This window comes from Lipotes vexillifer, unplaced genomic scaffold (genome assembly GCF_000442215.2).
Source record: "Lipotes vexillifer unplaced genomic scaffold, Lipotes_vexillifer_v1.1 scaffold454, whole genome shotgun sequence".
NCBI classification, from domain to species: domain Eukaryota; kingdom Metazoa; phylum Chordata; class Mammalia; order Artiodactyla; family Lipotidae; genus Lipotes; species Lipotes vexillifer.
In genome coordinates, this window is record NW_006779481.1 from 1,429,777 (window position 1) to 1,455,870 (window position 26,094).

The following is a 26,094-nucleotide window of genomic DNA, read 5'->3' on the forward strand; positions in this document are numbered from 1 at the left end:
GGCCTCTCCCGCTGCGGAGCACAGGCTCCGGACGCGCAGGCCCAGCAGCCACGGCTCACGGGCCCAGCCGCTCTGCGGCATGTGGGATCTTTCTGGACCGGAGCACGAACCCGTGTCCCCTGCATCTGCAGGCGGACTCTCAAGCACTGCGCCACCAGGGAAGCCCTATGAAGAACTTTTAATGCTAAGGTACTTCATTCCTTTACATTTGTAAATCTACTGTCTGTCCATTCCGAGGGCGTATGAGTTCACCCACACGCTGCAGAATTTAGAAGATAAGCGGTCTTGAATAACCAGCCTCAATGGCTGCTCTGCACACACACAGAAGCACAAGCCTCCCCCACTGCCCTCTTACCCCTCTATACTTACCCATCTTTCACCCGCACTACTATACACCTTGATTGTGGGTTGTCGGTCCAGCAGTTGGAAAAAGCGTGCGGCTGAGATTTTAGCTTTGGCATAACTTGGGGTATAAGAGGAGGCTCTCCCAAGAGCTGTCGCACTCAGTACAACTGAAGAGATCACCCTGTAGTTGGACAGACACCCAGGTAGAAAGGGCGCGGTGTGGTTGGTGTGACGGCCTAAGAGGCAGGAGTTTGGGGGTCTAGCCCTGGAAAGGACCGAGCAGCCTTGAGCAGGTCTGTTTAGACTTGTCTGGGAATGGGAGATTGGAGAGATTAGCCTTTTTCAAATTGTGTTCTAAGAAGGAAGGGTGAAGGGAGGATTGAACAAGGGGGGCTCAGATCTCCAAACCCTGCTTCAACTACAACAGCCTTTTTAAAAAAATTTGTTTGAGAAAAAAAGACTTCTTAGAAAAAAAAAAAAAAAGGAGGGAGGTTGAAAGATCACCGGATTGGGTTGCATTTTTACAATGTTAATATTCTATGAATCTATGATTAATGTGTAAAAGACAATTATTGGTGATATAAGCATCAATTCTGTACCAAGCAAGCATGTAATTCATGCTTCAGACAACATGATGCAATTGCCTGTATCCTTCTACTTGTCCCAGCCTCAATGTGTGCATAATTAACGAGCAAATAAGTGAATAAATAAATGAATGATAAACATGATAAGAGATAGCCCTTTTGCTCTATAGACCATGCTGCGAGGGGCGCCCCCAGAAGTTGTCCACCTGCATTGCAATGCACCATGGGGCCTGCCTCAGTGGGGGTGGGGTGGTGTGGGGTGTCTCTGTGTGTTTTACTGCTCAGTTCATAAGCAGAAATTGTTTTAGGCCAGACTGGCAAAGCCAGACATCTCTAGGAGCCCAGTCCAAAACTTAAAGGTATGACAAGCACCCGGAATAAAACAAGAAATGATGGAAGGTCATCTTTCATTTTTTAAAGAGAAGCCAGAAATTGGGAGCTTTCTATAGTGTCCCAATTTTTACACGTTGGCAAATAATTCTTCAAAAGTCTTCCATAAACTAAACAAGTCAAGAGTTTGTGATTTCTGATTTGGGGTTAGTAGCTCTACATATGCAAAACTTTAGAAAGGAGACTTTCCTGGTTGAGGTGGGCATAGTGGGGCGGGAGAAAAAAATTTCTTCTATATTTCTAGAAGAAGATAGAGGGCGAGCAGACAGAACTCATGGCTGGAGAAGAGATTTCTTTTAAGGCCGATTTTCCCAATGCCCTCCAAAGCTTTCTCAGACCGTCTCGCCCTCGTCTTTTCAAGGTTCCCTGCCCCATCACACCACACCCATGTGCATGTGCACCCAGTCCCTTGGTACCCTGACACCCTTAGGTGTCTGGAAATGTGAGAAACTGGACTCAAAGCTAACCTTATAGAAGAGCAGACTCCAGCTATAAACAAAAGAACAAAATTCCCCTGACTAGCCTTTGCTGTCTCTACCTAGGAAGAGTCAGCTAGACATGTGCCTTCTTTACAAGAAGTAGAGCTCAAATAAGGTAGTTCTAGGAACCATCTTATTCAAGGACTTCAGATTTTCTCAGCATTAACCAGTATGGTAGATGGTGAAAATGCTTAATTTGTCCTATTACTCTGTACACACCATTTTGCAATACGATTTTTTTTATTCCTCTGCGATACTGTGACTTATGATAAGAAAACTATATTGGTCTTTTGTCGGTTCCTGGCACAGACTCCTAAACCCTTGGAATTTCCCAAGTTTTGAGAGGACCGAGGTGTCTTTTGTTAATGAAGTGACTTTGGTAAAAACTCTAGATAACCTAAGGATGGGGCCTGGTTGCCTGGAGAGCCAACCATGCGATTAGAGGGGTGGAACTTCAGTCCCCTCCCCAACCTCAGGGGAGGGGAGAGGCTGGAGATTGAGTTCAATCGACAATGGTCAATGATTTAATTAGTCAGGTCTACGTGATGGAGTCTCCATAAAAACCCAAAAGACAGAGTGCAGAGAGCTTCTGGGCTGGTGAACACGTGGAGATTTGAGGAGAGTGGCATTCTTGGGGAGGGTATGAAAACTCCAAGCCCTTCCCACATACCACACCCTATGCATCTCTTCCATCTGGCTGTTCCTGAGTTGTATCCTTTTGTAATAAACTGGTAATCTAGTAAGTACATGTTCCTCTGAGTTCTGTGAGCCGCTCTAGCATATTAATCAAAGCTGAGGATGAGGTCATGGGAACCTTGGGTCTACAGCTTGTTGGTCAGAAGCACAGGTGATGACCTGGACTTGCTTTGGTGTGGAGGGTTGGGGGAGGGGCAGTCTTGTAGGACTGAGCCCTTAACCTGTGGGAGGACCCAACGTTATCTCCAGGTAAATAGTGTCAGGATAAATTGAACTGTAGGACAGCCATCAGGTGTCAGTGCCATGTGATAGCCGTGTGAGAGTAAAGGAGAAACACTTATTGGATCCTCTCATCAAAAGATGGGGTCCGTTCCTCTTTTCTCTGAATCTGGACTTGGTCATATGACTTTCTTTGGCCAAAGAGATATTAGAAAATGTGATGCATGCAGAGTTGGCAAGTGCTTGCATGTTGGGGCTTGCAATCTTCTGTTGCACTTGGAACTCCGAGAGCACAATGTGAAGAAAATAAGCTCAGCTGCTAAGAGGCCATGTGGAGAAAGAAGGGCACTCAGAAGCCTGACCGAGTCAGCCCAGCCCAGAAGAACCACCCTGACAGCACACAGAATCTTTAAGAAATCATAAATCTGAGCTGTTTAAGACACCATGTTTGGGATGGTTTAAGCAGCAGAAGCTAACGGATAGAACCAGACCATTCCTCCCGGGAGTGCTGATCTTTTATGACTTTGGCCAGGTAGTCCTCACCTGAACACATAGCTGAAATGGAGCCCCTCATTGGGAATTAAGTAACCTCCATATCTGTAGGAAGCAGAATTAGCAACAAACACAATGCACTGGGAAAAACCAAAGCAGAATCCGTAAACATTTGCTTTTCGGATGGCTGTCTTGTATGGCTTCTCCAGTTCAGTCTCAAACACTTCTATAAACTGCCTCTCCTTTCCAATCCCAGCCACAGTGCGAATATTACTGAGGGCTTCGTTTGTAATCTGAAGAATGAAAAAGAGTTTTAGAAATAAAAGAGCAGAGATAACTGCTTTCATGACATTTTCAACCGTTACATGGATTAGATCTGGTGCAAATGACAGAAGGCAGTATACAGCACAGATGGGGGCACCGTCTGGGAACATAGAGAAGTTGCTGGAGCTCAATTTGACTGGACCCTGAGACATTCTATCAGTTCAACACAAGTTCTACTTGATCCTAACATGTCTTTGTTGCCTCTACTTGTTGAGGAAGAGAGAAGAGGGGGGGAAAAACGGTACACAAGGCTATTTTTGTGAACTCATTTGAAATGTTCAGAATGGTATCTTTAAATGTGTCTGAGACAAAAAGATTGTTTAATAATATAAGCCTAAAATATTAGATTCTATTTCTTAAAAAATTATGACCAAATACTATATAAGATAGATTAAAACTGAGTATGAAGTTTATCTTTTAGTCTATACTACAAATTTGTATTTGTTTCAATCCCTACTCTAGGGCAAATAACCACTGTTTCTGAATTAGGGTCCTATCCTAAAAAAGGTACAAAAGTGGGCTACTTACTACTATCGGCATAAGAAATTCTTTTGGCTTCTGCCTACTTGAGCGATGTTCACATTCCCTCTTTAAAGAGAAAAAACCTAGTTTATAGTAAACTTGTTAAAAGGTGAGGGTGTGTATATGTGTGTGTGCATGATTCTTTATCCCTGATATCTGTCTATGCCACCATATCTTCATTTACCTCTGATAACCAGATTAAATTAGAACATACTCTTAAAAGAACATAGCTGGGCTGGCACAGTGGTTGAGAGTCCGCCTGCCGATGCAGGGGACACGGGTTTGTGTCCCAGTCCGGGAAGATCCCACATGCTGCGGAGCAGCTGGGCCCGTGAGCCATGGCCACTGAGCCTGCGCGTCTGGAGCCTGTGCTCCGCAACGGGAGAGGCCACAGCAGTGAGAGGCCCGCGTACCGCAAAAAAAAAAAAAAAAAAAAAAAAAGTGCATAGCTAAAACCTAAGTGTATTCGAGACCTAAACTGTGTATATCTCTTTGGGAAAGACATTTGCCACAAGTCAGGCAGACACTGAAGTGTGAAAGTTAAAAGCATGTGCCATTAAAAAGGTAGTAACTCCTCTCTGTGTGGGTGGCATGACCTGGAGAAACCATTAAGCTGAAAAAAACAAATAGACAGGAAAGTGAACTATCCTCTCTTGCAAAGGAGAATACTACACCAAACTGGGATGTGGAAAAAGTAACTGTTTGACAGGAAACTGAACATGTAACCCTCCGTGTTTTCCCCACTATTTCTCCACACCTGCTCAATCTCATATCATCAGAGGCATATATGAAAAAGGCTAATGGGAAGTTTCTAACCATGAATGTTTGTAGGCTGACAGTTTCCTTAAGTCTGTTTGCACCCCGCATTCTTAGCAGTCTGACAGCCACTCAGCCATAAGCAGTCTGAAAAGTGGGTCTGGGAGATTACCTGTCCTGCGACCTCCAGAGCCTGCTTGTCATGAGTGGCAAATCCCATCAACATTTTGGTCTGTATGGCTCCCGATAAAGCCAGGAAGGGGAAGAAGCACATTATGACCAGGCTTAGCTTCCAGCTAAAGAAGAAGGCGATGATCATGGCCACGGTGATGTTAGTGAAGGAATTGACCATCATCCCGATCTGAGAGCCGGCAGCCTGCAAACCAAAAGTGATCAACCAATTTCAGACACACAGCCTCTAACTAAATATCATGAAAAAGCTATTTTGTAGCCAACAGATAGGTTTTAAAAAATTATTTTGATAAAATATGCATAACAATGTTTACCATTTTAGCCATTCCTAAATGTACAAGACAGTGGCATCAAATACCTTCAAAATTGGAACTATCACCACATTTATTCCCAAAACTTTTTCATCATTCCTAACAAAAACTATACCCATTCAATTTAACATCCCTTCCTCCCTCTCCCCAGCCAGCGCCTGTTAACCTCTATTCTATTTTCTATCTCTATGACTTTGCCGATCCTAGGTACCACATATAAGTGGAATCATACAATATTTATCCCTCTGTGTCTAGCTTATTTTATCAAGCATAATATTTTCAAGATCCATCCATGTTACTGCAGGTATCAGGATTTCATTTATTTTAAAGCCGAATAATATTCCATTGTGTGTATATACCATATTTTGTTTATCCATGGATCTGTTGATGAAAACTTGGGTTGTTTTCACCTTTTGGCCATAATGAATAATGGTGCTATGAATATGGGGGTATAAGTATCTGTTTGGTCACTGCTTTCAACTCTTTTGGATATGTACCTAGGAGTGGAATTACTGATCATATGGTAGTTCTATGTTTTAAAAAGGGAGGGTCTTTTAATTAAAGAGCCCCCCCCCCACAATGTACTTGAAGGCTGGATTAATAAAAGTACATCTCATTCACACCTCCTTGGGAGCTCATGTATTGACTAATCTCATTTCATGGGTATCAGAGCTAGATCAGTCAGCGTGAGATTAATTCTAGTGATAATGAATAACCTATAAAAGCTCCTTGCAGATTGAAGATTGCAAAACTAGAAGAGATGAGATTATGGCTTATTTATTTAATCTAAGGTCAAGAATAAGGTGAACTAGACACTAGAATACTCAAATGTTGAGAGTAAAATTGGTAAAAACTTTAAGCAGTAAGACAATGCATATTAAAACCTTTCAAAATGATTATACATTTTGATCCAGTGATTATATTTTGAGAACTAAAAAAAAAATCAAGGGTATGCCACAAGCTTGATGCAAAATGATATAAATTGCTTATGTGGGGAGGGAGGACCTAAACGGGGAATTCTTTAACAAATGATGATATATTAAAATGATGAATTAAGCATTCATTAAAAATTCATTGTAGAAGGATATATAAGGACCAAAATATGCTCACATCAGATTGTTTCGGGAGAAAAAAGAAAGATTACAAAATAATATGTACGGTGTGACCCAATGACTGTGGGAAACACATTTTCTATTTATACAATAGAAAAAGCGTAGAATGATCAAAATGAAAAATTTACAGGGATTTTCCTCTAAAGAAGATTCCATGTTCCTTTGAAATTCTCCATATCATGGCTCATATTGTTGGTTGAACTGGTAGAAGTTGAGATATACAGTACAGCACTACCAACCCAATGAGTTTTTTCTTCCAAGAGCCTCACGGACAAACCATGACTTTTCTTTTTCCTCTTTTTCTGATTTTCATGGAAAGTGAGCAGTGGCATTGAGAGGCAAACTGAACTCTCATCCCTTTAACCCAAATGCCTGGTTTTATAAAAGTGTAGCCTCATCTTGTACACATGTTCAAATCTCCTGAACAAGGCTACAGGTTCTGGGGTTTAGAAACCACAGCTTAGTCTCCCTTAGTCAGAAAAGACAGCACTTGGAATGTGTCAGGATTCTAGATAGCAATCATCTCCCATCTTTCCCTCAGGTTCCCAGCTGGGCTGCTTAGAACAGCTTCTTTTCCTAAGACTAACTTACAAACCAGGCCCCTGTGGAAGGAGGCTTTTTTCCACACACACCCTCTGGGGGCGCCATTAAGTCTCGTGGAATCTGAGCCTCTGGGCCTAAAAAAAAAACGTCTGAGAAAGGAGGGAAAATTCTTCTCAATTGCTAGACTCAGAGGAAATGCAAAACTCTGACAGATTTTGATTCATGCCATAACACGGATTCTGGGCATTACCTAGGAGACAGTATGCTTTAGCTGCTGTTTGTCAGCTTTGGAAATGGGCAACAATGTAGCTCTGGGGTATCCTCCCTCAAGTCCCTGTTTTATAGGAAATATGTACGTGGTCATTGGAATTATGTGATTATTGGAATACATAAAGGAAAGAAAGTCTACTCCAGTTACTACATGCCTGGTTTCCACCACGGCTTACCCCTTGAACTTGAGAAGCATCTGTAGCAAGCCTTGTTGTCAGTGCTCCAGGGCTATTTCTGAGGTCATCAAACCAGCCAATGTCTTGCCTTAACATTGCTCTGAAACCCAATTTACGTAGCCTTTTTGTGAGGAGTTCCCCGGATTTAGCAAAAGCATATCCCTGAAACATAAAGGAGTCTTTAGTGATATTTTAACAGGAAAAGGGGGAAAATAACTAAATCGCTTACTGAAAAATAAAATTCCTTACCTGCAGAAATTGAGTGCAAAAAGATACACAGCCTATTGCTACAAAAAGCAGGCACACACCATGGATCTGTGACCTTTGTTCTTCTTTATCAGGAATTGAAAAAATCTTTGCAAGACAGTAAGCAAGGAAGTAACTTTAGTATTAACAAACAATAGCAAAATAAATCAATTCAAATATGTTTAAGAGAAATTTCTCTTAGGCTTTGGGTTAAAAACCAGTTCACTTTAAACATACTAGTGTTAAACCAAAGTTAACTATGAACATGTGCACTTAATTCTCTGTGGGGAAGGAAGGCTGGTGAACGAAACCCAGTGGTTATGACGGACAGAATTTTTGTCTCGTTTCTTTGCCTGATGTAGGCAATTTTATTGGCTTTTCTTTGATACAGATGAAAAATATGATGAAATGCCTCAAATTCTTTACATAATAAGGCAAGGAAAAAAAGCAAGGGAGGAAGAAAAGAAGAAGGAAAGGAGGAAGGAAAGAAGGGGGGAAGTTACTTGAGAATCTGAGAATATTATTCTGGGACAAAACTCAAAGTAATATGACCTATGTCTTTCCCCAATAATAAAGACGGCTTTCACACTCAGGTACCTCGCCTATTATTAGTTTTATAGATTACTTATATATATATACACATAATAGCATCATTATAAAAGCAGCTGGCACACACACAAAAAAAACCAACTAGCTATCAAGGCATTGACTGGAATTGTCTTGGGACAGAAAAGCTTCCATCCATCAGAGGCTGAAATTGTTGCTTCTAAATCACCAGAAGCTAAAGACATTCCCCTCAAAAAACTATGGAAATTATGAGCGGGTTTTTTTTTTCAGTCTATAATAAGTGGTAAACTATACTCATAAGTATATTCTGAACTTACAGGCACATGCTCAAGTAACTGATTGGGACCCATGCTGTTGCAATAAGAAAATGGAAAGAATAGCTGCATATTCTAATGACATTGCCCTACAGTGAAATAGATCTTAGGTACATCAAAAGCCTCCTAATTCAGACTAAGTGAGGGAAGTGTGAAAGTTCAGAAAAGCTATTTATTAGAGAGCTGGACAATAAATCCTTACTTATTGCTCTGCATTAATTTGAGTAACTAGAACAATGCCAGAAAGCAGTTGCTCAGAGGAAATCATTTATTCAACAAATATTTACCGAATGCCTGCTATATGCCAAACAAATCTCCTGTAAACAATGCAAACTACTCCATTAACAAATCCTTTTTTTAAAAGCAGAAGTAAACCGTTGAAATTATCACAAATTCCAAAGTAGGGGGAGGGGTTCTAAATTAATGAGATGTACTGTTTCTAGGACAGAGCTTTTGGGCCCGTTATGGTTCTTAGCAATAAAGAATACATTCATTCTTAATGAATGAAGTGGGTTCAAAAGATGCCACAGTCATTCACCCCACCATGGAATAACTCATGTAAGTTTACTTTACAGTTTACAAACACAAGGACTTAAAGATATATTTCAGTTTGGTTTTAAAAATCACTATACAAATCCCCACAAACCCCAAACGGTGATGCCACAATTCTCATTCCTCTCTAAGGTCACCTGTTATAATCATGGACTATAGTACTGCATATTAGCCAGTTTAACTCCTATTTTATAGATGGGAAACTAAAGCCCACAAGATCGAGTCCTTTGTCCAAGTTCATTTAGCTGGTGGTTATTATTAGATAAGGAAATGCCTGGTTTCCAGATTCCAGTGCAGTGGTTTTCTTCTGGGCACGCTCTCTTGGCTCTTGATATTACCCGTCTTCTCAGGGTTAAAAAAGAATGTTTGGCTAATATTAAATTCAAGATTGGGCATCAGCTGTCTGTAATCTTCCCCCGCCCGCCCCCCACTGACAAATTCTACTGCATGAGTTCTTTGTACATTCTTACTGAAATGCAACCCAAAGGGCTGCCCATCCCCCGGTTCTTCTGTTTTTAGACTAGCTGTAGTTCAAGCACACATCTACATCATTTTGTAAAGGTAAGTTTGTTTAAGGAGAAAATGAACATTCTCTAGACTCTTGCTATTTACCAGATGCAAATGTGTTACTTAACCTACTTTAACTTAAATGAGGATTTCCTTAAATTAGGATTCTTAAAACAACCCAGTGAGGTAGATTTTCTCGCCCTATATAATAGATAAGGAAGCTAAGACTCATCAAGGGGAAACCACTTGCCCAGATGCATGCAGACAGCACAGAGCAGAGACCTGCGGCAAGCCCAGGGCTGGCTGACTCCAGCGTTCATGCTTTTCCCCAGCACACTATGTCCAAAATGCAGTGCTTGGAACACTTGGCACCTTTTCCAAGTCAAATAAACCCAGGGAAAATGAACCACAGAAATTATGCTTTACGTGTACATTGAGGCTTCGCTAGATTAGCAACCAGGCCCCTAACGCCCAATCATTTGCTGGGTCCTCGTTCCAAACTGTGGTCTCAGTACCAACTGTGAATATTGTGCCCTTTAGATACGTCAGAATGAAAACAGTGCAATTAAAACCAGACTATTATCTGATTCATGATTATACCCTATGAGATGAAAGAAAGCATCATGAACCCAATGATGAATATGTGATAATTATGCTAAGAGGCACACAAAAACATCCTTCTTTATAAAAGAAGAAAAATAGTAAAGCTTTATCCTCTTAGCAAATATAACCCTGTGAGAGCCTTAACGATGAGCAGATTTTGGATTTCACCAACTAGATCCTGCTACTCTGATCCTTCGGTCCTTAAGTGAAAAGCTGAATTGCTCAGGCTAGGATTTTCTGGTTGTGACCAGAAGAATCACAGAGAATATTCTCACCACCAATAACCAAGGGCAGGGGTTATAACTGGATCATCAAATTTTTTTTGACTTGGCCATTTCATAGACCACTAGAGCTGGAAGTTATCTTACAGATCATCTTTGTCAATCCTTCCTTTTATAGTTAAGGAAACTGAGATCCAGAAAAGTGGCATGATGTGACCCCAGGGCAGAAAAAAAGTCTCCTGGCAGGGAACCCAGGACTCTTCCCAAAGCAGTTCATACACAGGGTTTGGGTGAAGTTGAGTGAATGCATTCCATACTCTGCATTTATAAGAGAGAAAGAGATGATCAGCAAAGAAGTTGACATCCTGGAATTATTTTAAAAGTGAATATCTAGGACATAGTCTTGGGTCTTAACAGATTCAGTGCCACCCCCTACACCCTCTACATCTGCATCACTGTTCAGTGGAATGCATTTCCAGAGCCTCTCCCTGGTAGAATGTCAACTTTATGAGAGCAGGAGGGCTCTGGTTTTCTTGCTCCTCCTAATACCAGCAACAGTGTCTGGAAAACAGTAAGTGATCCGTAAATATTTGATGAATGATGAGTTTTTTTTGCAGTACACGGGCCTCTCACTGTTGTGGCCTCTCCCGTTGAGGAGCACAGGCTCCGGACGCGCAGGCTCAGCGGCCATGGCTCACGGGCCCAGCCGTTCCGTGGCATGTGGGATCTTCCCAGACCGGGGCACGAACCTGTGTCCCCTGCATCGGCAGGCGGACTCCCAACCACTGTGCCACCAGGGAAGCCCTGATGAGTGGATTTTTTGGTTTAATGTCTGTCTTCCTCATAGACTCGAAACTGCATTAGGGAATGTGCCCTGACTGACACTGTGTTCCCAAGTCCCTAGTCTAGGGGAGATAAACAACAAATACCTATTGAGTGAATGAAAGAACATTTCTATTATGTTTAGGGTATGGTATTGACTAGATATTAATGAATATAAATTAATTATTAAAATATTTTCAACATAACCAGAAATTCAGTTCACCAGAGTTGGCCCCTGTGTTTCCAATTTCCTACCTTTCTGATGATGTCCTCACTTAACACAAGGGGGCAGTGTGAACACTGAAGCAGTGGCTGAGGCCCTCCCTGTAGGATTGATTTTTTTTTTTTTTTTTCTTTTTTTTGCGGTACGCGGGCCTCTCACTGCTGTGGCCTCTCCCGTTGCGGAGCACAGGCTCCGGACGCGCAGGCTCAGCGGCCACGGCTCACGGGCCCAACCGCTCCGTGGCATGTGGGATCCTCCCGGACTGGGGCACGAACCTGTGTCCCCTGCATTGGCAGGCGGACTCTCAACCACTGCGCCACCAGGGAAGCCCTATAGGGTTGATTTGATTTTGCTTGTGGACTATACAAGTCTTTCTATACACTTCATGCCTGAGGGAACTTAACTTCTGGTCAGGAACTTTGCCAGAGCGACCGCAAGAGAGAAAGAACAGCAGAGGAGGAAACTAAAACTTAGGACTCTCACAAATCCTTCAAAAAAGCTGGTGCTAGTCCTGGTCCCATCACCCAATGTGACCCTGTGTCACCTTGAACAAGTTGTTCCAGTTCTCTAGATTCTAGGTTTGCCTCCTTGTTGATCTCACAGGATTTGTGTGTGTGTAAATTTCAACTAAGAAAATGTGATAGCATTATTGAGAACTAATTTTGCAATGATAAGGTTTTATTAGAACTTGGCTCTGCAGTCACTGCCTGGATTTAAATCCCAGATCCACCACTCACTCCCCTAAGTTCTTTACGCCTTGGTTTGCTCCTTTGTCAAATGGGAACAATAAGGTACCTACCACAGGTGGTTATTAGAAAAGTTTAGTGAACTATTGTATACAAAGTTCTTAGATAGTGCCTAATTATTGTTTGTAGTCATTATTATCATTTTATTATAACAATGAAGTCAGCTGGAGAATATCAAAACTCCTAGGAGGTGAAAAACTGAAATAAGCTTATCCTTTATCCATGCCTCATTTTACTTCTCTCTTCCTTTTCCTGTTTTCTCCCCACCTCCCCATTTCAATGGTGCAACCAGCAGAAGAGAAGAGCATTATACAACATGCATGAACACCTGCTATTACAAGTCAAACTTTGTACCTCAGCTGTTCAGCAAGATCAAAATGGCCCCCCAATCCTTTTGTATTATTCAACCAACCTGCTTTGCATTCTGATTTGGTTTGCATATAGGTAAACTGCCCTCTTTTGACACTAAATTTGCAGCCATAGTGCTGTTTTTTTACAGACATGATGCCTGTTGGAGGGTGCTGCCAGCCCAAATGAAATACCGCTTCACCTTCTTACCTCTTGTGTGATGGAGACTCGAGACATTTTTAATCCTTTAGAGATGAGAAAAAAGAGCTAAAAAAAAGCTTAAAAATAAAAAAGAGCTAAATCCATTGCAACAAAGAGCCAACCTATCAAAAATGACAATATCCACTGACAGACAAACCAAAGGTAGGATAAAGCTGGTCCAGCTGTTTGCTTACCCCAAGAATCTGGCTGAAGAAGAATGCATAGAAGGGTGTGACTGTCCCATTGACAGCTGCGCCCACAGCCCCTACCAGCATGTAGGGCCATTCTGGAGCATTAACTTTCAGAATCCTCCTAACTGGGGCAGGTTCAATTTCTTCTTCCACAGGAATGTTCTTGTCCTTGAGGGAAGAGGGAGTTACGTTAATCATCTAAATTTCTGCATATACTCTTTTGTTATACAGCAGACCCTTTGGCATTCACAGATTTGAGTCATGGTTTGATTGGTTATGAGTGACCTTAAAGATCTATGAGACAAAGTGATTTGTTATTTTGTGAAAAATCTTTCTGAATTGCTTGCCACCATGCTGCAACTTGGATAGGACCGATCTTAGAGTGTCTGCTCATCTGAAGGTGAGCTCGTAGTTCGCATTTCACAATTGCATAGGTATTAACTCTTGGGGAGTAATAAATATGTTGGATTTGTAAGAAAAATAACCCCCCAATTTTAAAAAGTTTTTGTGCTATAGTGGTATTTACATATTTGAGGACTTGTGAAATTTTCAAGATATGTCCTTCATTAATGTCAAAGCTCTAAAATCTTGTAACTGGCTAAAGCTCTAAGGCAGGCCAGTGTATCTAAACAAGGCAAAATAATTTAAAAAATGTATTAAGTGGTGTCGACGGTTATCAATTGCATGTTTTCTCTAAGGTTTTCCTTAATTAGTGCCCAGAAGTAAATGGTAATCAATTTGGATTTCTAAATTCTGCATTTTCTTCACAAGGAGTAAAAATTATTTCAAAATTTCCCTATTCCAATTTCTTTAGTTGCCATTAAAGTGTCAGAGCTAGCAAATTTTTATCCTCTTAAAGGCAAATATATTCAGAACATCATCCCTTTTACCATCATTTTTCCTTGTTATAGATATTGTTCAGTGCTTGGTCTTTAGGCCCATTATTCAATAATTTGTTAAATTTATCGCCCACTTTGTTTGAGAAAGGGTTTTAGGTGACGTATATAGATCTGTATTGATTTATTTTTTACTTTTTCTATTAAAATATACTAAAAATGTCTACAGCAAATTGACTACAAAACTATTAGTGCTCTCTTTCATTAATACGCATTTAACCCTTAGGGAGCTGAATGTCAGGAACAGAAGACAGCAAGGAACTTCAAATACTATCCTTTTGCTTCCAAAGTCAAAGTCTACATTACCAAGTCAATTGAAATAAAAGGCTGGTGTCCCTCTCATTCTAGTTGCAAGCCAAATAGGATGGACGAAGGCAGCTCAGCTGGTGATAGATTTGTCAATGCCTCCGTCTCAAGTTCTCTCTTGGTCTGGCCTCAACAGTTGGCACTTGTCATTACTACTCACTCATGCAGCAAATCCTTCAATGATTTCATCTCTGACATCTTACTAAACTCTAGGAAATCAATGCAGAGAGGAAGACAGGTGGCTGGGAAAGCATGAGGGAAACAGGTGTAGAAAGAATGGGGTTCTTGGATGAGCCTCATATGGCCACTAATGGAATATATCACTGAGTTCTTTAACTTTCTGAGGCTCAGTTACCTCCTCCTCAAAAGGAAAGTTGCGTGGGGAAGACAATTCTCTATGGGTCTCTCATGTTTCTGCACATCTTGTGAAAAGAGGCATTGACTTCCTTTGTTCAGGCTATCTCTTCAAGGATATTTGTACAGCAAATAGCCTTGGAGGACAGAGGTAGTGTCTCCATCCCAAGAAAAGGACAGATGTGCTTATTGCCCATTATAAAAACATCAGGCTCCTCAAGCCCAGGATTCCTCTCCCCGTTCATTTGCTGGTATCATCTGGCTCTCTTTGCATCAACTTAATGGGAAGTGGGGTTGGGCTGGGGAACTAGTGCAAATGCTCTACTCTGGCTCCTGCTTGTGCTCTGAGTAAAAGGTCGTTTGTCTCTGATGCAGAGCTCTTGTGTATTCTGCCAGCATCCATGAAATTGGGTCAGGCTATAGCTTGCAACAGAGCAAAATATCAGACCCTTTACAGTTCTAAACAGTGGTTGGTGTCCAGTTCTGGATGCTTACCAGGCTCATGTGGGTCGAAGATTAAAATTACAGACACCTGGGTCCCATCAACAGAAATTCTACTTTAGTAAGCCTAAGTGTGAATTTGTGTTTTAAAAAATACTCCTCAGGTAATTCTGATGACAAAGCCCATTTTTTGAGGTCCTCAACAGTACACAATCTCCAAAACTCCTTCCAGAACTAAATGTTTGGGGTGCCATGTTTGAACGTTTTGAAAGTGTCAGCTGTGCTATACCATCTAGGGACATTAAACTCCAACATTTCCTGGAACCACTGTCCCACAGGATGGTCCACCCACAGTCTGACATGATACAAATCTCCCTGGTCTTCTGATATCTGAAGGTATCCCTAAAACCTTAACAACAAAACCAAAGACATCTAAAAGCAGTATGAAGTACCTTTTGTCCAGTAGTTAACATTCCAAGATAGGCTAACAGGAAGCAAAATTTAATTAATTTGAATAATTTTCTTTTTTCCCCTTTCATTAAAAATTTGACTTTAAAGGAAACTATGCCCCAACCCCCAAAAAGATTAGGCTATTAAGACTGAATGATGCAAAAACCAGGAAATCTGTCCCTGAGTAATTGACCTTTGATTGACTTTTATTTAATATTGCTAAAAGACAGTAGAAGAATAAAAGAAAATTAAAGTCACTATGTACAGAAGGGTTTTTACCTCTGGGATTTTGCAAAGCTAAAGACAAATTTACTCATCTAAAAAAAGCTAAAAAGCTAAAGATTTTATATATATATATATATATATACACAGCAAACCAGCAACTCACAGAGAGATACAATTATAGAAGTTTATATATGCCTCCTCACTGCAGGGTTCCTGCCTCTATTGTGTCAATGTCAAGTTGCACGGTGCTCATTTATTTGTCATATGTCATGAAGGATCCTGCTAGCAGCTCCAGTGCAGGGAGAAGGACAGTGGCTCTTGTTCATCTTTGCATCTCTAACACAATACCTGGCACGTGATAGGTGTGCAATCAGTGTTTATTGGATGAAAGAATGAATGAAGCTTTTATGCCCGTGGTGCATACATGCAACAAAACATTTATTTAAAAAACACTGATCACTCACTCACAATGTAGATGGTACAATGCTAGACAATGAGCTTTTCCCAGCTTCCTTCCTTCCATCTCCTTGTGTAGGTCAGGTGAAAATATAACTTCCTACTTAAATCTTATGTCCCGATTTCTATACTTTGTTACATTGACTTTGTCATGACAATCCATAGGGGTCTCCTGCCTTGATAACGACTTTAAGATATGATGATAGGAAATGGTAACTATGACCAAGAAGCAGGGACTCTCCAAATAACCAAAAACGGATAGTCATTTTTATAGATCCTCTGCCCTATCTCTCAACCATTGCCTAAACCCTGTCTCCAAATTGGCTATGATGAAGCTATGGATTTCTAATATTTAATCTTGACTCAATCTCCTATATATTCTACCTTTTTAGTTTCCCTAAAAGAGATGCCTAGATATCAGAGACTGGAACCTCTAGCCTGCAGGTTTCCCCTAATCCTACTCTTAATGTTGTCAGCATTGTAACTAAGATCTGACTCCATTTATGAGAGCCAAGAGTATAGCTTGGGGAGGAAGAGAAAACAGGCTGTAGTCATGGCTCTGTCACCAGCTAACTATGAGATGTTGGGTCAGACACCCCACTTAGAGTTTGGAAGGACAGACTTTTGAAACCATTTCCTGAAGTTTTTGGAGTCAAAACTCTAAGAGACCACAAGGTGGAAATAACTCCTTTATATAAGTAAAACTTTTGCACTGCCACAGAAGGTAGAACATCTCCCAATTAACAGAAGGTCAGGTTAGAGCTGCTTCATCAAAATAAGAAAAAAAAAAAATTTTGCCAGTGCTTAATCTTACAGAATTCAGTTAACTATTAAAAAACTTTAAAATGTACTTGGATGAGAAAGTCCATACTTTAACCAAACAGGATTAAATTTTATTAACCCTGATTCTGTTGTTTACTTTTAAAATATACTTAATTTTTAAATCAAAAAGATTCTAATATAATTATCCTACAAATGAGCAGTATTATATATAAGCATAAGACCTTTATTCACTTCAAGCTTTAGCAAAATCGCATTGGTGTCCCTGTCACTTTCTTCCTTTCTTCCTTTTCCTTCCTTAACTAGAAAGAGAAATCAGAGTGTCAACTTAATAAAATTGCACTGGGTTATGGAACATTTTTGTTTCTCTAAAACCAATCTCTATATTTGATTTAGGTTTCCATTTATTTAAATATCTCCCTTCTGAGTTTCCCCTGCCTCATGAGAACTCTGGGAACATGATCTTCCGACCTCCAGGAAATCTGTTCTCTGCAACAATGCTGAGCCATCTACCAGCTTCAACAAAAACAACAAAATTGAATTTTCTTTTCCTTCCTTCCTAACGCTCTTGCTTTTATTGTCGAATATTTACCCAGAAACTAGGAGGAAAAAATTAAAATGCAAAAATTGAATATGATTGGGACTTCCCTGGTGGCACAGTGGTTAAGAATCTGCCTGCTAATGCAGGGGACAGGGGTTCGAGCTCTGGTCTGGGAGGATCCCACATGCTGCGGAGCAACTAAGCCTGTGTGCCACTAGTGAGCCTGCGTTCTAGAGCCCATGTGCCACAACTACTGAGCCCACGTGCCACAACTACTGAAGCCCGCATGCCTAGAGCCTGTGCTCCACAATAAGCGAAGCCACTGCAATGAGAAGCCCGAGCACCACAACGAAGAGTAGCCCCTGCTTCCCGCAGCTAGAGAAAGCCTGTGCACAGCAACAAAGACCAAATGAAGAAGCTTCAAGATGGCGGAAGAGTAAGACGCAGAAATCACCTTCCTCCCCACAAATACATCAGAAATACATCTACATGTGGAACAACTCCTACAGAACGCTGGCAGAAGACCTCAGACCTACCAAAAGGCAAGAAACTCTCCAGGTACCTGGGTAGGGCAAAAGAATAGGGGCGGGACCTGCACCAGTGGGAGGGAGCTGTGAAGGTGGAAAGGTTTCCACACCCTAGGAAGCCGCTTCGCGGGCAGAGACTGGGTGTGGCGGAGGGGGGAAGAAGCTTCGGAGCCGCGGAGGAGAGCACAGCAACGGGGGTGCAGAGGACACAGCGGAGAGATTCCCGCACAGAGAATCGGTGCCGACCGGCGCTCACCAGCCCGAGAGGCCTGTCTGCTCACCCGCTGGGGTGGGTGGGGCTGGGAGCTGAGGCTCGGTCGGAGCGCAGGGAGAGGACTGGGGTTGGCTGCGTGAACACAGCCTGAAGGGGCTACTGCGCCACGGCTAGCCAGGAGGGAGTCCGGGAAAAAGTCTGGACCTGCCGAAGAGGCAAGAGACATTTTCTTGCCTCTTTGTTTCCTGGTGCGCAAGGAGAGGGGATTAAGAGCACCGCCTAAAGGAGCTCCAGAGACTGACGCGAGCCACGGCTATCAGCGTGGACCCCAGAGACGGGCATGAGATGCTAAGGCTGCTGCTGCTGCCGCCGCCAAGAAACCTGTGTGCAAGCATAGGTCACTATCCCCACCTCCCCTCCCGGGAGCCTGTGCAGCCCGCCACTGCCAGGGTCCCGGGATCCAGGGACAACTTCCCCGGGAGAACGCACAGCGCACCTCAGGCTGGTGCAACGTCATGCCGGTCTCTGATGCTGCAGGCTCGCCCCGCATCCATGCCCCTCCCTCCCCCCAGCCTGAGTGAGCCAGAGCCCCCGAATCAGCTGCTCCTTTAACCTCGTCCTGTCTCAGCGAAGAACAGACGCCCTCAAGCGACTTACACACAGAGGCGGGGCCAAATCCAAAGCTGAACCCTGGGAGCTGTGCGAACAAAGAAGAGAAAGGGAAATTTCTCCCAGCAGCCTCAGGGGCAGCAGATTAAATCTCCACAATCAACTTGATGCACCGTCCATCTGTGGAATACCTGAATAGACAACGAATCATCCCATATTGAGGAGGTGGACTTTGGGAGCAACAATATATATATATATTTTTTACCTTTTTCTCTTTTTGTGAGTCTGTATGTGTATGCTTCTGCATGTGAGTTTGGCTTTATAGCTCTGCTTTTACCATTTGTCCTAGGGTTCTGTCTGTCCGATTTTTTCTTTTTTTTTCATCACTTTAAAAAAATTTTTTGCTTAATAATTATTTTTTATTTTAATAACTTTATCTTATTTTACTTTATTTTATTTTATCTTCTTCTTTCTTTCTTTCTTTTTCTTCTCCCTTTATTCTGAGCCATGTGGAGGCAAGGGTCTTGGTGCTCCTGCCAGGCGTCAGGGCTGTGCCTCTGAGGTGGGAGAGCCAAGTTCAGGACACTGGTCCACAAGAGACCTCCCAGTTCCACGTAATATCAAATGGTGAAAATCTCCCAGAGATCTCCATCTCAACACCAGCACCCAGCTTCACTCAACGACCAGCAAGCTACAGTGCTGGACACCCTATGCCAAACAACTAGCAAGACAGGAACACAACCCCATCCATTAGCACAGAGGCTGCCTAAAATCATAATAAGGCCACAGACACCCCAAAACACACCACCAGACATGGACCTGCCCACCAGAAAGACAAGATCCAGCCTCATCCACCAGAACATAGGCACTAGTCTGCTCCACCAAGAAGCCTACACAACCCACTGAACCAACCTTAGCCACTGGGGACAGACACCAAAAACAACGGGAACTATGAACCTGCAGGCTGCGAAAAGGTGAACCCAAACACAGTAAGTTAAGCAAAATGAGAAGACAGAGAAACACACAGTGGATGAAGGAGCAAGGCAAAACGCCACCAGACCTAACAAATGAAGAGGAAATAAGCAGTCTACCTGAAAAAGAATTCAGAATAATGATAGTAAAGATGATCCAAAATCTTGGAAATAGAATGGACAAAATGCAAGAAACATTTAACAAGGAACTAGAAGAACTAAAGATGAAACAAACAATGATGAACAACACAATAAATGAAATTAAAAATACTCTAGATGGGATCAATAGCCGAATAACTGAGGCAGAAGAATGGATAAGTGACCTGGAAGACTAAATAGTGGAAATAACTACTGCAGAGCAGAGTAAAGAAAAAAGAATGAAAAGAACTGAGGACAGTCTCAGAGACCTCTGGGACAACATTAAACGCACCAACATTCGAATTATAGGGGTCCCAGAAGAAGAAGAGAAAAAGAAAGGGGCTGAGAAAATATTTGAAGAGATTATAGTTGAAAACTTCCCCAATATGGGAAAGGAAATAGTTAATCAAGTCCAGGAAGCACAGAGAGTCCCATACAGGATAAATGCAAGGAGAAACATGCGAAGACATATATTAATCAAACTATCAAAAATTAAATACGAATAAAAAATATTAAAAGCAGCAAGGGAAAAACAACAAATAACACAAAAGGGAATCCCCATAAGGTGAACAGCTAATCTTTCAGCAGAAACCCTGCAAGCCAGAAGGGAGTGGCAGGACATATTTAAAGTGATGAAGGAGAAAAGCCTAAACCAAGATTACTCTACCCAGCAAGGATCTCATTCAGATTTGATGGAGAAATTAAAACCTTTACAGACAAGCAAAAGCTAAGAGAACTCAGCACCACCAAACCAGCTTTACAACAAATGCTAAAGGAACTTCTCTAGACAGGAAACACAAGAGAAGGAAGAGACATACAATAACAAACGCAAAACAATTAAGAAAATAGGAATAGGAACATACATATCAATAATTACCTTAAATGTAAATGGATTAAATGCTCCAATGAAAAGACATAGATTGGCTGAATGGATACAAAAAGAAGACCTGTATATATGCTGTCTACAAGTGACCCACTTCAGACCTAGGGACACATACACACTGAAAGTGAGGGTATGGAGAAAGATATTCCATGCAAATGGAAATCAAAAGAAAGCTGGAGTAGCAATTCTCATATCAGACAAAATAGACTTTAAAATAAAGACTATTAGAAGAGACAAAGAAGGACACTACATAATGATCAAGGGATCAATCCAAGAAGAAGTTATAACAATTATAAATATTTATGCACCCAACATAGGAGCATCTCAATATATAAGACATACTAACAGCCATAAAAGGGGAAATCCACAGTAACACAATCATAGTAGGGGACTTTAACACCCCACTTTCACCAATGGACAGATCATCCAAAATGAAAATAATTAAGGAAACACAAGCTTTAAATGATACATTAAAAATGATGAACTTAATTGATATATATAGGACCTTCCATCCCAAAACAACAGAATACACATTCTTCTCAAGTGCTCATGGAACATTCTCCAAGATAGATCGCATCTTGGGTCACAAATCAAGCCTTGGTAAATTTAAGAAAACTGAAATTGTATCAAGTATCTTTTCTGACCACAATGCTATGAGACTAGATATCAATTACAGGAAAAAAATCTGTAAGAAATACAAACACATGGAGGCTAAATAACACACTACTTAATAACCAAGACATCACTGAAGAAATCAAAGAAGAAATCAAAAAATACCTAGAAACAAATGACACTGAAAACCTGACGACCCAAAACCTGTGGGATGCAGCAAAAGCAGTTCTAAGAGGGAAGTTTATAGCAATACAGTCCTACCTTAAGAAACAAGAAACATCTCAAATAAACAACCTAACCTTACACCTAAAGTAATTAGAGAAAGAAGAACAAAAAAACTCCAAAGTTAGAAAAAGGAAAGAAATCATAAAGATCAGATCAGAAATAAATGAAAAAGAAATGAAGGAAACAATAGCAAAGATCAATAAAACTAAAAGCTGGTTTTTGAGAAGATAAACAAAATTGATAAACCATTAGCCAGACTCATCAAGAAAAAAAGGGAGAAGACTCAAATCAATAGAATCAGAAAAAATGAAAAAGAAGTAACAGCTGACACTGCAGAAATACAAAGGATCACGAGAGATAACTACAAGCAACTCTATGCCAATAAAATGGACAACCTGGAAGAAATGGACAAATTCTTAGAAATGCACAGCCTTCTGAGACTGAACCAGGAAGAAATAGAAAATATGAACAGACCAATCACAAGCACTGAAATTGAAACTGTGATTAAAAATCTGCCAACAAACAAAAGCCCAGGACCAGGTGGCTTCACAAGTGAATTCTATCAAACACTTAGAGAAGAGCTAACACCTATCCTTCTCAAATTCTTCCAAAATATAGCAGAGGGAGGAACACTCGCAAACTCATTCTATGAGGCCACCATCACTCTGAAACAAAAACCAGACAAAGAGGTCACAAAGAAAGAAAACTACAGGCCAATATCACTGATGAACATAGATGCAAAAATCCTCAACAAAATACTAGCAAACAGAATCCAACAGCACATTAAAAGGATCATACACCATGATCAAGTGGGGTTTATTCCAGGAATGCAAGGATTCTTCAATATACGCAAATCAATCAACGTGATACACGTTGCTCAATAGATGCAGAGAGAGCTTTCGACAAAATTCAACACCCATTTATGAGAAAAACCCTGCAGAAAGTAGGCATAGAGGAAACTTTCCTCAACATAATAAAGGCCATATATGACAAACCCATAGCCAACATCGTCCTCAATGGTGAAAAACTGAAACCATTTCCACTAAGATCAGGAACAAGACAAGGTTGCCCACTCTCACCACTATTATTCAACATAGTTTTGGAAGTTTTAGCCACAGCAATCAGAGAAGAAAAAGAAATAAAAGGAATCCAATCAGAAAAGAAGAAGTAAAGCTGTCACTGTTTGTAGATGACATGATACTATACATAAAGAATCCTAAAGATGCTACCAGAAAACTACTAGAGCTAATCAATGAATTTGGTAAAGTAGCAGGATACAAAATTAATACAAAAAAAATCTCTGGCATTCCTATATACTAATGATGAAAAATCTGAAAGTGAAATCAAGAAAACACTCCCATTTACCATTGCAACAAAAAGAATAAAATATCTAGGAATAAACCTACCTAAGGAGACAAAAGACCTGTATGCAGAAAATTATAAGACACTGGTGAAAGAAATTAAAGATGATACAAATAGATGGAGAGATATACCATGTTCTTGGATTGGAAGAATCAACAATGTGAAAATGACTCTACTACCCAAAGCAATCTACAGATTCAATGCAATACCTATCAAACTATCACTGGCATTTTTCACAGAACTAGAACAAAAAATTTCACAATTTGTATGGAAACACATAACACCCCAAATAGCTAAAGCAATATTGAGAAAGAAAAACAGAGCTGGAAGAATCATGCTCCCTGATTTCAGACTATACTGCAAAGCTACAGTAATCAAGACAGTATGGTACTGGCACATAAACAGAAATATAGATCAATGGAACAGGATAGAAAGCCCAGAGATAAACCCACGCACATATGGTCACCTTATCTTTGATAAAGGAGGCAAGAATATACAGTGGAGAAAGGACAGCCTCTTCAATAAGTGGTGCTGGGAAAATAAAAGAATGAAATTAGAACATTCCCTAACACCATACACAAAAATAAACTCAAAATGGATCAAAGACCTAAATGTAAGGCCAGACACTATCAAACTCTTGGAGGAAAATATAGGCAGAACACTCTATGACATAAATCAGAGCAAGATCCTTTTTGACACACCTCCTAGAGAAATGGAAATAAAAACAAAAATAAACAAATGGGACCTAATGAAACTTTCAAAGCTTTGCACAGCAAAGGAAACCATAAACAAGATGAAAAGACAACCCTCAGAATGGGAGAAAATATTTGCCAATGAAGCAACTGACAAAGGACATCTCCAAAATATACAGGCAGTTCATGCAGCTCAAGATCAAAAAAACAAACAACCCAATCCAAAAATGGGCAGAAGATCTAAATAGATATTTCTCCAAAGAAGATATACAGATTGCCAACAAACACATGAAAGAATGCTCAACATCATTAATCATGAGAGAAATGCAAATCAAAACTACAATGAGATATCATCTCACACTGGTCAGAATGGCCATCATCAAAATACATAGAAACAGTAAATGCTGGAGAGGGTGTGGAGAAAAGGGAACCCTCTTGCACTGTTGGTGGGAACGTAAACTGATACAGCCACTATGGAGAACAGTATGGAGTTTCCTTAAGCAACTAAAAATAGAACTACCATATGACCCAGCTATCCCACTACTGGGCATATACCCTGAGAAAACCATAATTCAAAAAGAGTCATGTACCAAAATGTTCATTGCAGCTCTATTTACAATAGCCAGGACATGGAAGCAATCTAAGTGTCCAATGACAGATGAACGGATAAACAAGATGTGGCACATATATACAATGGAATATTACTCAGCCATAAAAAGGAATGAAACTGAGTTATTTGTAGTGAGGTGGATGGACCTAGAGACTGTCATACAGAGTAAAGTAAGTCAGAAAGAGAAAAATAAATACCGTATGCTAATACATATATATGGAATATTAAAAAAAGAAAAAAAATGGTCAGGGGCTTCCCTGGTGGCGCAGTGGTTGAGAGTCCGCCTGCCGATGCAGGGGACACGGGATCGTGCCCTGGTCCGGGAAGATCCCACATGCCACGGAGCGGCTGGGCCCGTATGCCATGGCCACTGAGCCTGCACGTCCGGAGCCTGTGCTCCACAACGGGAGAGGCCACAGCAGTGAGAGGCCCGCGTACCGAAAAAAAAAAAGGTCGAAAGAACCTAGGGGCAAGACAGGAATTAAGATGCAGACCTACTAGAGAATGGACTTGAGGATACAGGGAGGGGGAAGGGTAAGCTCGGACAAAGTGAGAGGGTGGCATGGCCATATATACACTACCAAACGTAAAATAGCTAGCTAGTGGGAAGCAGCCGCATAGCAGAGGGAGATCAGCTCGGTGCTTTGTGACCACCTAGAGGGGTGGGATAGGGAGGGTGGGAGGGAGGGAGATGCAAGAGGGAAGAAATATGGGGACATATGTATATGTATAACTGATTCACTTTGTTATAAAGCAGAAACTAATGCACCATTTTAAAGCAATGATACTCTAATAAAGATGTTAAAAATAAAAGACCAAATGCAGCCAAAAATAAATAAATAAAATAAATTTATTTTAAAAAATTAAATACGATTCAATGTTATGTTATGTTTGAAACGTCAGCGCAGTGTTTAGTTCCTTCTCCCTTGAAGCTTATTAAACTCCTTACATAATGCATCTTGTAGTTATGACTGGCAGCACCATGGACATAAATGAAGAACCTGTTTCTAGAACTAGAAGAGGTGCTGAGTCCTTAATTGTAAGACGCAGTAAGCAACCATGCTTGCTCAACATTTTCTCTCACTGGATTCATCCTTCTGCTCCTGACACAAGGTGTTCTTCTATGAAATTTATTTAAACCAACTCTATTAGATATTGAGACTTCTATCTATTTATTATCAATATATTAAAGCCAAAAGAGAGCCTTAATAATCCTTCCATCATAGTTATAAGATTGTTAAGTAGTACTTTATTCCAAATTTGGCATGTGAATCAGTGTTTATAATTACTCCCAAAATGGATTCTCATACTGAAATTCTTTAAAGACAATTTAAAATTACATCATGTACAATGGATGTGCTTGTAATTAAAATATTCTCTGACTCATTTTCTTTATATATCTTGTGGTTTGGACCTTATTTTACTATAAATATTTAATTTTTCATCCTAGTTTTAAAATCCCTTGATGTCCTACTACGTGCAGCTCTGTAACTAAACAGAAAGATCAAAGAGTCTGTAGATCATGGGCAGGTTGGAACGGGACTCAACAGATTCTGGGTTTACATGTATCAAATAAACAGAAATGTTTGCTAGGTCACATGGTTACCAAATAAAGGACCTTCCGGTTAGGTTTGACAGAGCTATTCTCAGGGCAAGGCAAGGTGCCCAAGTTGATACAATCATAAATAATATATAGTCACCAACTTTAAGAAGCTTATAATTTAGTAACAGGATAAGACAACATGACCTGAAATAAGCCTCAATAAGAAACCTGCCATGAAAAGATTCAAATGAAGAGTAATGGGGGATCAAAACTGGGCGTATCAGGGCTGAAGAATGAAGTTCAGTGA

The 26,094-nt window shown here is 40.8% G+C and overlaps 1 protein-coding gene across 1 annotated transcript in view; it reads right to left on the reverse strand.

Annotated features, from left to right (window-relative positions):
• Window positions 1–26,094, reverse strand: part of ABCB11 (ATP binding cassette subfamily B member 11) — a 95,806-nt gene that overhangs the window by 9,602 nt on the left and 60,110 nt on the right. Inside the window, exons 19-24 of the mRNA XM_007452617.1 lie at window positions 12,956–13,120; window positions 7,661–7,765; window positions 7,412–7,573; window positions 4,980–5,183; window positions 3,257–3,498; window positions 370–526 (exon numbers count right to left, since the gene is read on the reverse strand). Of these exons, the coding sequence (XP_007452679.1) occupies window positions 370–526; window positions 3,257–3,498; window positions 4,980–5,183; window positions 7,412–7,573; window positions 7,661–7,765; window positions 12,956–13,120 (1,035 nt within the window). The remainder of the gene's footprint in view (window positions 1–369; window positions 527–3,256; window positions 3,499–4,979; window positions 5,184–7,411; window positions 7,574–7,660; window positions 7,766–12,955; window positions 13,121–26,094) is intronic.